Source organism: Hyalella azteca, unplaced genomic scaffold (genome assembly GCF_000764305.2).
Source record: "Hyalella azteca isolate HAZT.00-mixed unplaced genomic scaffold, Hazt_2.0.2 contig399, whole genome shotgun sequence".
Lineage (NCBI taxonomy): Eukaryota > Metazoa > Arthropoda > Malacostraca > Amphipoda > Hyalellidae > Hyalella > Hyalella azteca.
In genome coordinates, this window is record NW_025930751.1 from 304,253 (window position 1) to 318,876 (window position 14,624).

The 14,624-nt window shown below is 39.4% G+C and overlaps 1 protein-coding gene across 4 annotated transcripts; it reads right to left on the bottom strand.

Annotated features, from left to right (window-relative positions):
• Positions 1-10: 10 nt before the first annotated feature.
• Positions 11-12,753, bottom strand: LOC108670880 (alkylglycerol monooxygenase). 4 transcript variants are annotated; one of them, XM_018158369.2, is made up of 9 exons: positions 11,043-12,753; positions 10,766-10,876; positions 8,228-10,554; positions 7,786-7,919; positions 4,763-4,911; positions 3,633-3,902; positions 2,747-2,898; positions 2,357-2,605; positions 11-2,114 (listed from the first exon to the last, which is right to left on the bottom strand). In XM_018158369.2, exons 3-9 carry the CDS (start codon positions 8,336-8,338, stop codon positions 1,830-1,832), a joined length of 1,350 nt encoding a protein of 449 aa, XP_018013858.1. In that variant the 5' UTR covers positions 8,339-10,554; positions 10,766-10,876; positions 11,043-12,753; the 3' UTR covers positions 11-1,829. The 4 variants fall into 4 exon arrangements, with proteins under 4 accessions (XP_018013858.1, XP_047735699.1, XP_047735696.1 ...); XM_047879743.1 differs by lacking the exons at positions 7,786-7,919; positions 10,766-10,876; positions 11,043-12,753 and having other exon boundaries at positions 8,228-8,337; XM_047879740.1 differs by lacking the exons at positions 11-2,114; positions 2,357-2,605; positions 2,747-2,898; ... (1 more) ...; positions 4,763-4,911; positions 7,786-7,919 and having other exon boundaries at positions 8,341-10,554.
• Positions 12,754-14,624: the final 1,871 nt, after the last annotated feature.

The window sequence follows — 14,624 nt, forward strand, 5'->3', positions numbered from 1 at the left end:
AGTAGCTGGAAATTCGGTGCAGATTTATTTAGGTTGAAAACCTTTGTGCTGCCGCCCGAAATTCTTTAGCCATGAAAATTATATTGAGCTTAACATTGAATGAATTGTTAATATTTTATGGTAATTATTTGGCTCAAGTTACTGTCATAGCTTTGTGACAAATTTTTGTATGGCAATCTTAGAGAAAATTAATGAATTTATCGGATTCATTTTCTCACCCGACAAGTTTTTCGTTTACAATGTAGAATATATCATGAATCTCGCTTGCGTAGTTGCTTGTTTTACCTGAGAAACCTGCATAAAAAATGTAAGAGCTCGAAAAAATATTATTACCCTGATGTGTGATCGTTTGATTTGAACGCAGGAGTTCGATTACGAAGCGAACTCCTGTACCGACCGTCATTGATATTTGATACCAGAGTCGACAAACACAAATGTCACGGCAGTTAACTTGCCGACGTTCGATAAAAACTGCGTTATGTTAATAGGAACATTTTAGTATGTTCTTTATTAGTAATCAATTATTCTAATGCTTCTCAAATGTTGTTCGATAGTTTTTATCAAATTTTTGCAGAAAGTATATCGTTTCTATTAGAGCGCGGCGACTCAAGAGACCCAAAAACTGGACCCGCGGCCGCTGAAGCGCCCAACACGTGAAAAACTAACAATGATTTGACAAGCAAATAGGTACTCTGTTTGACTGATACCACGCAGAATGGGTCTAATTTGGTGGGACCGTTTACCTTAAAAACGATATTCAAGTTATTCTAAATCGTAACTACCCTCACTAAATCAATTCAATAGCACGCATGGGGAGTATTTTTTTTTTTTTTAACAAATAGGTCTCAGATTTAATCAGCGCTCCGTAAAGTACAGCGATATTTTTTACTTGAATACGATTAACAGCGGAGCACTTCAGGGATATATTATAATTAGACGATGAAGATGAGACCGTCCTTGCTTTGACTTTTGAGGGCCATTGGGACCGTATACAGAACGACTCCGCCAAAATTTCGCTCCCCCCTCATGTAGAGTTAATTTATGCAGATTGTTAATCTTCGAACTGTGGTACCAGTGTCTTACAGACGAGTTCAATGCTGCGTTCAACGACACGTGTACCAAGTTATTTTTTGCACGCGTCGGGATGACTTCGTTAACTCCACCGACAGATTTCCGTATTCCTTCCTAAACTGCGGAATCCCCAGTCAGCGGCTAGGCATTTGGTGAATCTTCCGCTCGTCACTTGTTCCGCGTGTCCGCCTCCTTATCTCGCCTCACAGTTTATAACTTTTATAACGCACTGCATTGTAGTCGGTATATGTTGTTCGTTGACTGAAACGGTGCAGTTTTCATCGTGAAATGTACATTCTCGCTTTCATAGTTCATGCTTACCAGCTTTACGTGATCCAGGTCCGGATGTGGATCTTTACCTCTATGGGTTATCCTGTGAAAACTTGAACGCAGCCATCTCAAACTTTGCAAGTTTTTAGAATAAATTTATCACAAAATTATTTAAAAGGGAAATTTTTGACATCATGTGGACCGTAAAAATATCTCATCGTAATAATCTCAGGGCTACTATTTAATTATAGATTAGTTACTTGTAAAGGTGCTTTCCAGAAGAAAGATTCCGTAAATCTGCTCAATGATTCGGTCAATTGCATGGCGAGATAAAAGCATCCGAAAAAATATGAATTAAAACACCGCAGTAGTACAATTATAGAATAATCTATAAATACTGGCCTACATAAAGACTGACTTATATAGTGTACATAAAGGCGTATGGAGGCGTTGTAGTGTTGGTACAGATGCGAAGGTTCCTTTCCAACTTACTGCTTCTTCTTTTTGCCGCCGCTGGGCGGGATAACGAGACTGTCCCGGAAGAGTGCAAGGCCGGCCCAGACGACGGCAGAGAATGCGCTGTAGTACCTGACCGACGTCTCGAGGGCACCGCCCCCAAGCAGCGGACTCTGAACTGACCAGAAGAGGAACGCCACGCATCGCAGCGCCTCGAGTAACACGGCGCCCCGCCAGCCGTCGTACAGGGCGCCGAAGTTACCCAGCGTCACTAGCATGTACAGGATGTGGAGGAGCACCGACGCGCAGGAGTGGCTCTGACGGTCAATGAGAGTTATAAATTAGCGAAGAAAAAGGAACAGCTAACTACCTCACTCGTCCAAGAAGATGGAAACTAAAAAAAAAGTACCAAGAACGGAATTTAAATATGGTATTATTATATTCCCTAATAAAATATTTCAGTTACTGGTTGACTTGCTGAACTAAATTTTATTAATTCTTCATTGAAACAATTTAACATTATTAGTGTTCGTGATGTGAAGATTCGTTCGAAACTCACGTTGAAATTATTCAACAGAACTTGCTGCAGGTACAGGGTGACAAGGAAATGCGAGAAAAGATAAAGCTCCACAATGGCTGGCAAGGAGGGATTATATTTCTTCCTGGGCTCGTTGTGGGAGTCTGGAAGTGGGAAGCCCAGTCTAGGGGAGCCTGGACACCAGCCTGGTCCATAGAACAGACTCTTTATAGTGTCTGCCCAGGTCAGCTGCTTCGCGGCTTTGACGAACGTGTCTCGGTAGTAGAAAACCTAGACACGCAATATTAAGCATTATTGAGAAGCTCTGTTGCATACTGCGTCTTAAGATCGTAACTTTTTATTGCCAAATATTCAATTATTAATCAAATTTATTTAAAAATAATATTTGTCTCGTGAGCCTCTTGTATTTACCTGCAGCCAAGGCACGTTGAAAGTCTGAGGCTGGTCTACGAGTCCATAAATGATCTTTTCCTTGGGTCGTTCCGCCTCAAACGTGCCAAACATTCTGTCCCAAATGATGAGGACTCCAGCGTAGTTTTTATCTAGACACCATGGATTAGCTCCTGTGAAATAACACTTTTTCACTTGATCGCCGTAGAATTTTTGATTCGGCCTAGGTATTTCTCTAATTATTTGTAATACTAGGGAATTATTACGCGTAATAGGATTAAAGCAGCTAATAGTACTTTAATAGTAATATTATTATTATTATTATTATTATTATTATTATTATTATTATTATTATTATTTATTATTAATATTAATAGTAGAGAGTGTTCAAAGACGCGCAACAAGGATAGTTCCGGGCTTGAAAGGCAAGTCCTATGAGGAAAGATTAAAGATTATGAAGCTTCCAAGCCTCAATTATCGACGTCTGCGCGGGGACCTCATTGAAGTATACAGGTATACTCATGGCTTATACAAGGTCCCAGAAGGATTACTATAATTTGAAACGAGAACCAACACCAGGGGCCACGGCTATAAACTAAAATAAACAGAGTTGGATCACATTCATGCGACAACATTTCTTCTCGCTTCGAGTCACCGACATGTGGAACAGCCTCCCTGATAGCATCGTTGAAGCTCCGAGTATGAACATCTTCAAAAGCAGACTAGACGAAGCTATGCAGGAGCATATGTTCAGTCTTAAAATGCCTAGCAAATTACGGAGCAGGCAATAAGTCCAGCAAGGTACTGACCGTGACGCAAGAATGTAGAGGTACTGACCGTGACGCAAGAATGTAGTGGTACTGACCGTGACGCAAGAATGTATTATGTAGATTGTAGAGGTACTGACCGTGATGTACCCTGTGGTGTGAAGGAGTGTTGAGGACCAGCTCCAGCGGTCCCAGGGTGCTCACCACCTCGGTGTGTATCCAGAACTGGTACAGCAAATTGAACTGCATGTGTACCAGAATTGCGGGAAGAGGCACGCCGATCAATGCCAGCGGAAGGTAAAACCCAAAAGCAAAGAACTTCTGGAAAACTGACTGCCTGAGAGCAGTGGAGAGATTGTACTCTTCAGAGGAGTGGTGGACCTGATGAGCTGCCCAACCAATGCTCACTTCTGCCGAATCAAAACAAAGAGAGGCGGATTGGGGCACTGAACTATTATCTAGCATTTTTTAGAATATTTAATTTCCAAAGCGTTGTGCCCTACAAAGGAATACCTATGTCTATTGATATTTATAGTTGAAGTTATTACTGGAATAAAGTGAGTTGTGTGTGATGAAAATTGTGAGTTTACAAAAAGATTATGAAATAAAGACGCAAGGCCAACTTGCTCAAGATGAGGCATCTTTACACGTTTCGCTTCATTTCAACTGAGCCAAATTGTTTAAAGTAATAAGTCAAATTGTTGAGTAATAAGTTCATCTTGCACCAAATCGCATCATGTCAGAAAAAAAGAGCTTCTGTCGTTAGACAGAAGCTCGTTCGTGGCACAGTAAATATTCATATCTTATCGCTGCATTGATTGTGCACCAAAAATTTAACCATGCATTTATACTGGCTGAGACAGTGGCGCAGCACATTGTTAATGTTACTACTGGGAAATGACTATGGCACAGCGCACTTTTCATTTTAAGATTCTAAACCCTCGTGAACAAATGAGGATGTACGTCATATCACCTTAAATCGTAAAATCTATTTAGAGATATAGTTGAACAGTATATATTGAATCACAATCTATTGTAACCTACGCTGGATGTTGCAATACAAATTTTCGTTATTTTTTATCGAAAAATGCATCATTGTAACCGTCAGTGAAACTGTCAAAGCTCCGTGAAACGAATTAACCTCTACATCTTCAGTAGTATATTTTCCTCTACAATGACGTATAAACTGTGTGATTATATTGTTTCCAAACAATAAACAATTATTTGGTGCAGACAAGGTAGAGATTGTGAAGGAACGCTCGCGTGGCACCATGCACTAAGCGATGAACGCAGTAGTAGCCCAAATCCACCCCCAGAGCGGCGAGCCACCAAGTCACGCTGCTGTTCCAGTCCAAGTCGAACAGCCTTCTTTGGTACAGCCACGCGTACCCCACAAGCTCCACGCCGCGCGTCATCGAGCTGGAGTGCGTGCAATGAACAAGTCCCGATATTACTTACTGAATTGTGCAGTTATCTGTAGTCTAAAGTAATTAACAAACAACATTTCTAAATGTGGAAACTGAACGCTTCTTTGACATCGATTCTTTTTAGCGCATTTTCTCATTTATGGAAAAAATGCACTATTGTGCTCGCCACGTCCGTCCGTCCGTCTGTCTGTCTGTCTGTCCGTCCGTCTGTCCGTGACTTCAAGTTTTCGTCGACGAGAAAATGCGCTCTCTGTCACTCACTGCAGTGAGTCTGTCACTCACTGCAGTGAGTACTCACTGCAGTACTGCAGTGAGTACTCAGTTTAGCAGTACTGAGTACTGCTAAAAGTACTCACTGAGTGAGTACTTTTAAATATATTTTCAAGTACTTGTAATCAAAAGAATATTGATCATAATAAAAATTTGAAGAAAAATTAACGTTTGATGTATGAATATTATAATATGCATGCAAATTTTAGCAATGTTTTGCAATAGCTTTTCCTAAATTCAAGTTCGGATGTAGTAGTTGCACTGTATGAATAAATTAAAGATGCCGGCGCAAGCTTCCTCTGCCGCACCTGCATCGTCACGAGTGTTGTGAACCGATCCCTTGCGCGGTTCCTCGGTCCTCCGGATAGGAGGCGGCAAGTGAGAACGCGGCTTAAACCAATGTAAAAGGGTGTCGGTAGGTTTCAAGACAGGGAGCCTAGACCCCAAAAGATTTAGGATCATTTTAAAATTAGGTATGAGTGGGGTTACGATTGTTTATTTAGACTTATTTTCCGGCTACATTTTATTGGATTTGTCGGCATATCTGATAAAAAGGTAATAATAAATTTATTAACTGAGTATAAAATTAATAGGGATTATCGAACTACGATCTCCGAACCTTTAAGTAAATTTTGAAAAAAAATCGACATCGAAACTTGGGACTATCGATCGTGCCATATAACCGAACTAACGAGCCAGCTTATAACGGAATCATTGCGACTATCTACTAACAATATCAGGTCAGCAGCGGTTATAAGGCAGGTGAACCAGTCTGGCAGTTAATCGTTTCAAAATAATATTAGAAGCAGCACAGGAAACGACAGAATCAATGTTTTGATTTACTACGAGAACAAGAACATTACAAAATTTTGCATATAGAAAATAATCCATTAAAAATGTGTATCAATCTCGTTTGTGAATTACATGCAATAACGAAGGTTTTGGATTACTTCAGAGCACATTGGGCTGACAACTACAACGTTAAGGTGGCTTACATGCCACCTGCAATCTGGAGGACCAAAGAACCACATTAGGGGGAGCGTCTAGGGTAAAATTTATCTCGGCTATTTACGAACGGATCACTCTGAAACTTGGTACACATATGTAAAATAGAATTCTAAGACATTTTTGTTCGTGTGAATTTTTCGAAAAAAATGAAAGAAAACGTGAAATTCTTAGAAAACGGCCAAAAAAGGGGGTACCGTAGAAATCTATCTCCTCCTAGGATTTTCAAGCTACAACATTGAGACACATATCATTCGATGCGTAAAGACCATATCTAAAATATCATTTTTGTGGGTGTGGGAGCATTTTTCGTAAATTTTTCGAAAATTTTTCGATTTTCCCCCCGCCACCCCCCCTTTTGCGGAATAAAATCCAAACTATAACGAAATTAGAAAAACGCCCGTGTTACGTTCTAGATAATTTTGTTGCGTATCGAATGGTATATGTCTCATTGTTGTAGCTTAAAACTCTAGGAGGAGATAGGTTTGCAGTGACAATAAGTTAACTTTTCAGTAGAGCCCGTCAAAGTCCCGCGCGCATCGGAATAGGCACTCATTGTAGCAAGGATACAAAACCAAACGTTACTGGAGCTTGATTCCAGTCAAGGATGGTGGGAGCGACTGCATGCACACCTCCTCATACGACGCCAGGCGGGTAACTAAGGTGCGCTTCAAGCAGACACTCTATTTAAAGTGCTCGCAGCGAATTTCCTCCCATTCTATTTGTTGAAGAACTACCCCACCCCCCTCCCTTTCATGATCTGTCGTGAACGCATAAATCAACGTACAGAGATGGTTTTGGTACCGTTGGATAGATCAGAATGTCAGCTTTAAGATGAGACTAAAAACCGGAAAAGCCGAAATCCAAAATTTTACCCTAGACGCTCCCCTTAAGGAGGCCCACAACGAGACCATCACTCGCTCGACATTAGAAGCCTGCATCAAAATCTTCATGCGGTGCCCTGACGACACAAGGCTGGCGATCTTTCAAAACGTTATATCCATAATACCTGATATTAGTACTTTTCTCTTATCAAAATATCCATTTAATTAGTTTCTTATTTAAGGTTCATAAACCTCCGGTATACTTGAAGAAATATTATGCAAAACGTTGTATAAATTGCGAAAAATGTCCCTCTGAGAAATTTATCATTTAACATCAGAATATAACTAGTAGTCTTTTAGTAAATTTTACGTGAAATTTTAATGAAAAATTGTAGTATTTCTGCTATTAATTTTTCTGCTTATTACTCTAAAACACGACTCACAAAGAATACTGTATGAAGAAAACCATATTAAAACGTGGCAGCTGCATATTAAGAGTTTCTTTGATTACAAGTACAGCATTACCGCAGCATTATGCGGTAGCCGCCGTTTGTGATTTTTGCAGTTATTACCACCAGTTACTACCACGTTGGTAATTTTTGCAGTTATTATTACGTTGGTGCAGGTTGTTGCAGTATTACCACCTAATGCAGGAAAATTTACCAAAGCAAGGCTGTAGCTTCACTAGTTTTGGAACTACTTGCGAATAGTTATCATTTGACAGTTCAGGAGATGCAGCATCAAATGCAACTGTTGTGAGGAGCTACCTGGTGATGGTGTAGATAATCCCGTGTCCGGCTGATGTCATGGCGTCACCGAGGCGGAATTTAACAGGGTTGTGACTTCGGAAACGTAATACGAGCATCTCGAGCAGCATGAGTGTCAGGAAGTACGGAACCACCTGAGCAGATACATATGTTTGATGTTTCTATTATTATCATAAGCCAAAAATTAATACCCATTTAAGCCAATGGGGTTTCATGGGTATGAAAATTCTCTTGATTTCAGATTTGTCTCCTAATTTAGTAGTTAGCACTTGATTTTATTCCCATTTGACAAGCTCACAATTATCTTACAAATCGACCCGGCTAATTAAATCCCTTACAAATCAAACTAGCTAGATCAGTTTGAGATACCTTCAGACCTTATGTACGAATTCAATAACATAAATACGAGTATTTATTTCATTAATAATTACTGTAACTTTACCTGATTAAGATAATCTGGCACTTCTTCCTTAGTTTCATAAGAGCTTGTCTTCGGATTTACTACGTAAAACAAATATCCTAACCGCCTTAATTGTTCCACCACGATATCCATCACGCTAGTTTCCAAATGTCTGCACTGTATCTGCAATGGAATGGAAAAAAAAATTCTTCAGTGGCCTTGATTTATTTAATGAAAATTTTTAAACGATGCTTAATTGAGGATTAACAGCAGAGCTGCCCCACTCACACACCAACTCCTTGCAGCAGCCACAACGCACTGCCATAAGCCATAACGAACTGGGTGCATCGAGTCTTCCCGCGGACATTTATTATCGGTTTCATTGCATCACAGCAGCGCATCAGACCGAGAATTTTTGTTGCGATACAAGTCTTCAAGGTCAACTCAACGGGTCGCCGCACTTGGAATGACAGTGTAGGTTTTCCCCTAAGTGCGTGTGCGAACACACAGAAAATAAACAATAACATTCGTCTCCAGCTTGACGCTAGAGTAACTCGTCCAGTAACACAGCAGCTTCATGTGCAAGCGTCAGATGTGATCGCTGAGACACACTACCTATTAGCAGTCTTGTGCGTAGCAGTTGGCTCTGCCAAGGGCAGAGCTAACTGCGATAACAGATAACATGAGGCTATTATCAATGTCAGAACTGATTATCATATTTTGCAGATGACATAATTTTATATTTAGGATTTAAATGGGCTATTAATTCCAAGCTTCTGATTTTCCTTGTCGACACCTGAATTTTAATTTTTTACCGCCATGCTTAGGCCATAACTACTTTCTATGTGTGCTGTAAGAAGTTATTTTGTAGGTTAAGGAAACATTAATTTTAACGAAAACATTCATTTCGTATGCCTACAATTATTATATTCGTCCTGTATTGTGCGCATGCAGTTCTTACCAAAGTTTTGATTATTTCAAAGACTTGTAAAAAGTCCCTATATTAAACTCATTTTTTTTAATTGTTGTAATTTCTTTCATGAATCAGTGCAATCGCGGATTACCCAGGTCAACTTCGACACATCAGTATTCGCCAAAAACACCAGTTTCACCGTGATTTCAGATAAAAAAATCTCAAAATTAAATATTCAGTAATTTCCCCGCTTGATATCCTAAGCACTAATCTATAATTTTTAATTCGAGATAACTTTAATCTTCCTTAGCATAAATTAAATAAATATGTCAGTAACTATTCTTATAAATATTAAGTAATTGGGACCATTTTCGAGATTTGTTGTAGAGGGATTCTACCTACAACTAAGATTAAGACAGCTAACAATCTAGTCTCCTCCAGTAGCACACGCAGCAATTTGCTCATTGATGTCAACCGATTGCCGTTCTTCCGAACATCAACGATTGAATTAATAGGTTAAGTATTAATATTGTTCATCATCTCTGAACTGGTATCATGAATAGCAAAACCATCCACGCCTGGGCATGATTTACTGAGCCACAACACTGAAACATCCGACATTTCCATCCGTTCGCCCCAAAATTCAGCCTCTGTGGAAGCGTATATCTGTACTGGCATAGCTATGCTAATGCCTTGAAATTAAACTCATATAAAAGAATTTGCCCTGCAAGAATTTTTTTCAAAAATATAATAATGCTAGATTTATTTTGAATTTCTATTAGAAATAAGATGTCATTGTCTGCACGCATGCTAATTGTTTGTCATCGATAAAATGGGCAGGCAATCTCAATACATTTGAATCGATAATTGACCTGACTTTACATAGTTCCATAACTTATAATTGAAATCAGTTGGGCTAATCACGGAATATAAGGTCACGCAGCATAATTTCAAAATTATTCTTACTTGAAAGAAAATCTAACTTGCATATGAGAGTCGTCTACTTCAATTCGCACGTCAGACCTGTTCGTAAAACCACCGCGCTCTTGCGGGAGAACATTTTCTTTAGAGACATTGCTTTCAAACGAGCCCACATCTGCAGGCATGGAGACGTTTCGGGCAGGCACTTCACTTTTTCCTGATCTAGAAGTTACGTTTGTTTCCTCAAAGCAACATTTCCCTGATTCGTGCACGTCATCTTCATTCTTTGTAGTACATGATAAGGTTCTTCCAATAGGTGTTTCTTGAGTTTGATTAATGCAGTTTAAGTCGGGGGCCGCACACACCGCCTGGGGTTCCGTTGAGACACGTTCTACATGTTGTTCATGTTGAGCCATAGCCATTGATGGCCCCAAGTACTCGTGGGGTACCTTTTTCCCAGGGTGCCCATCATTTGAAATGCGACATGATGAAACTGCCAGAAGCTCGCATTTTGTACCTTCAATCTTATCAGTTCCTGTTGCGAACAAAAAAGGGGAGGTTGGTATACTAAATGGCGTTCAATTCTTCAATTGGAAGTTTTTAATGCACAACCACAATGCCTTTGTTATCAAACATTTATAATGTCATAAGAGTTTATAATAATCAGAATTTCGACAATTATAACGTTGAATACATCTGTCCTCCAGAACTCTAACTTTGAGATGGAATTGACCAGAGGGATCCACCTTTACGAGTACACTTGTAGATGATGACGCCGACGCTTATTAAGGCTGCTACCGTCAAACAGGTGGCTAAGACGAGAACCATGAACGATTTCTCTGCAAATGCTGAACCCCCTGAAGAAAAAATTACTAAAATTGTTAAAATTAAAAATGAAAATTATTAAAATTAAAAAATAAAAACAAAAATTAAAATTAAACTATTATTTTTGAAACGATATCAGCATTAAATTAATCGCTAGGTCATTTGTTTCAACAATATGGACACTCGGATTATAAATACCTTGTTCTTCACCAGCAACTTGGGCGAAGGTTTGATTTACAGCCTCTTCAGGAAGGCTTGACTCAGATATCGGTATATGAATGTCACCAGGTGAAAGTGTTGAAATAACTTCGAGGGCAATTACTCCTGGAAATACTGAGTTTTGCTCGACCGTGTTTTCTGGGTTCAATGAGAATGATGGAATGGCTGATGATGAGTCATTGAGACTTCTTGCGGTAACTGTTATTGTTTCGGTGGTAATTGTTGAAGTTGACATGTTTCTTAAATCGTCATCTAAGTTGACTTCTGGAGGTGGCGTTTCGAAGCTTATTCTCAATGATAAAGTTGAAGAAATCAATTCTGGTGGTAACGCCATGAACGCATCTGTTAAAATATTTGGCTGAGATGTATTTTTCAAATTGAAGTTAAATTCAGGATCGTTAAAGGAGGGAGCCGAAATGTTGTTAAGCGCAAAATCAATTGAACTACTATTGGCACTATCTTTTGGATTGACAATCGTATTCAACTCTCCATCCCCAATTGGTATTTCCGACACAGTTGTTGGAAGTTCCGGTTCTAGAGTAGATGTAGTCTCAATCGGAATGATGGCCAGCCATGTCTGGGTAGTTGAAGGCACTGCTGTCAGTTTAGCTGGAGTTGTTCTTGACGTTGATGGATAGGTTGTACTACTTGATAACGTGGCGCTCTCGGTTGTGGTCGTAGTTGAGGTCGTTGTGGTGCAGCGATGAGTTTCAGCTCCAATATACCACAAAGAGTTTGGATAAAGTTCCAAGACCATATTCTGGAATATATTTTTATATATCTTTTCATTACTATCTTGAAGGCGGGTTTTCCCATTTGCCAGTACCTGAAGGCGCCAATATCCATTATGATTTAGAGCTGAAACCTTCACGTGCACCCATTTCTGCATTGACGAGTATTCGTATTGAGGATAAATTCCAAAATTTTCAGAACTTACATCAATACTGAAACCATCCTCTCCAGAGGTAAAGAAACCTGTGTCATATAAATTGAGATCTACTCTCAGGGAAAACCTATTTGTCAACAATATTTGTAAATCGATTGATGTTTGGCCCGTCTGAAACTTATTGCCGTTCAAAAGTATACTTCTGTCAGGGCCACAATCTCGTAAAGCCTGTCTCCTACTCCTGCCATGGTGCTGTTCCACTTCACTGTTGATCTCCTTCGTGTTCTCATACAGATGATAATGGAGATTGTCTCCATCTGTAGACAGCGTCGCAGTCGAGTTATAATCCGCAGATGAAAATGTTTGGTTTGTTTCCACAATTTCTGCCGAAATTACAGAGGCTTTATACGACGATAGGAGAAGCAAAATAATAGGAAGTGATGACGCTGATGAAAACATCTTTCTCACGCATATACACATTGTTTGAAAAACTTGTAAGTCGTTTATTTGAGTACAATTTCAAGTTGAGAGAAGTGTTGCGAGTACGTGTACGAGAGAAGTGTTGCGAGAAGTGTACGGGCAATAGTGTTGCGAGTACTTGATTTGCCGAGGCAGATTGCGTGAAATCTTTTTTAAAGTCACTAGCAAATTTGCGCTCACTAATTTTCATTAAATTGCGTCAACAAAAGTTTTCCCAATTTTTTCGTCGATTTCCAAAAAAACACTGTCCACTGACCAGAATCAAAATTAAAACTACACCAAACTTTAGGCTGGGAGACATTACTCGTGCCCCTTCTGTGTGCTAGCGATGTAAGAAGTGGTGTGCCATGCTGGTGTGATGTAGGTCACCGCGAGTGCTAAGGCGGCTGTGTCGGTACACGAGCACCGCCTCTTCAGCTAACCCAGCGTCGTGACGCGTTGACTCCCAATAGAGCCATAACATATTGTAATGTATGCTACGACGTTATCATTTTTTTGGAAGTTTTGATGAAATGTATTTAATTTAAGATTACAGTTGATTGGCTTTCTGCATCACCTAAATAAAATATGGCAAAAATCTTTATACATGTTTCAGAATACTAAATAACAATTGAGCTAAGTTACATTTTACTAATTGGCAACGTGTTGTAATGATGCAGTATGAAACCGCAATAATAATTCAAACGGGTTTATGACAGCATAAAATACATTATAAGTTCTTTGTAATAATTTTCTATACCATACAAAGCCTGAGAGGGAAATTGGTGAGGACTACAGAGCTTTTGCACAGGTAACTTGGGGCAGCTAATACAGGGTGCGCCACAGAAACTTACTTATTTGAAAAAATTCCTGTGCGGTTAGTTGGTCGGGTAGAGGGGCGAGAGAGGGTGCATCTGAAGGGGAAAGTTCCCAAGTTTGTTTCTCAAAGTTTCTCAAATAAAATTGCTGTAGTGCAAGAATTAACTGAACGCGATTTTGTTGCCCCTCAAAATGCATGTGAAATGCTGGTTGACAACCTGCCTGAAGACGCGGTCGTTTTTTTCAGTGGCGAGGCTCACTTCCACATTTCCGGCTGCGTTAACAAGCTAAACATGACAGAGGCGATCTCCAATGGCCGCCACGCTCTCCAGGTTTGACTCCATGCGATTTCTTTTTATGGGGATATTTGAAATTTCTGGTTTATGTCGATCGACCACGGACCATAGCACACCTCAAGAACAACATTCGCGACGTCATTGCCAAAATACCGATTGATATGCTGCATAGAGTGGAAATCATTATGAAAAAAGCGACTTCATTAGTTTATGCGCAATGGAGGCCGTCATTTATGAGATTTAATTTTCAAAACTGTATGAAAAAAATTTGTGATACTGTTTTCTCGAATAAAAAAAAATTAAAACAATAACTGAAGTACTTTTGCTTTATTGACCTTTCAAATAAGTAAGTTTCTGTGGCGCACCCTGTACTAACAGCATTCGTACAAGTGGCCGCCATTATCTCACGGCAACAATGACAATACTCAACACTATTAATAGCTTCTAATATTTTGATCAGTAACGCTGTCAGCGTGTGTCTTTAGAGGTTGCAGCCTTAAGGTTGCCTTCAAATCGGATGCTTCTATTACAGGCATGCGTATATATTTTTGTAAATTTAATATGGAGTTTTTCCTCGAACCATCGGGGTAACAGCATTGCGAAGAAGAAGGGAATAAACTACAAAAAGACCCTCGTAACGACAATTACTGTCAGTAGACAATGGTTACGTTAGGATCGCTTTTTAAGATGTACGTAATCATTTTCAATCAATAACCTATGTCTAGCATTATTTTGAAACAAATAAATAGTTTATTATAGCTGTATAAAATGGATGCTATATGAAAGGATGACGAGGCGGAAAAAAATAATCGCCCGGTTTTGTAATGTATAAAAAATTTCACAAAGCTCGGTAAAAGTACATCTGAATTTTGAATCATTGCAGTCTCCATTCTTATTAGCCAATCAGGCGGTCGCTAGTTGGCCATCTGACCAGCTAGTTGCTGCTGCTCAATGGCCATAGACAAAAATTAAACATCTTTACTTATATCGATAATAGTTTCATGATAGTTTATAATACCGATTATAACTGAAATAGAGTGGAAAGGAAGGAATGAAAAAGAGATTAAAGTGATGTAGATTGAAGGTAATAGAAGCATGGAA

Excerpts from the sequence above, each read along its gene's own strand:
- LOC108670880 (XM_047879737.1), bottom strand. The coding sequence starts at position 12,429 with ATGTGTATATGCGTGAGAAAGATGTTTTCATCAGCGTCATCACTTCCT. Across the intron at positions 10,877-11,042 it reads AGTTGCTGGTGAAGAACAAG|GGGGTTCAGCATTTGCAGAG; the intron begins GTATTTATAATC and ends TTTTTTCTTCAG. Across the intron at positions 10,555-10,735 it reads CTGGTCAATTCCATCTCAAA|GAACTGATAAGATTGAAGGT; the intron begins GTTAGAGTTCTG and ends TGTTCGCAACAG.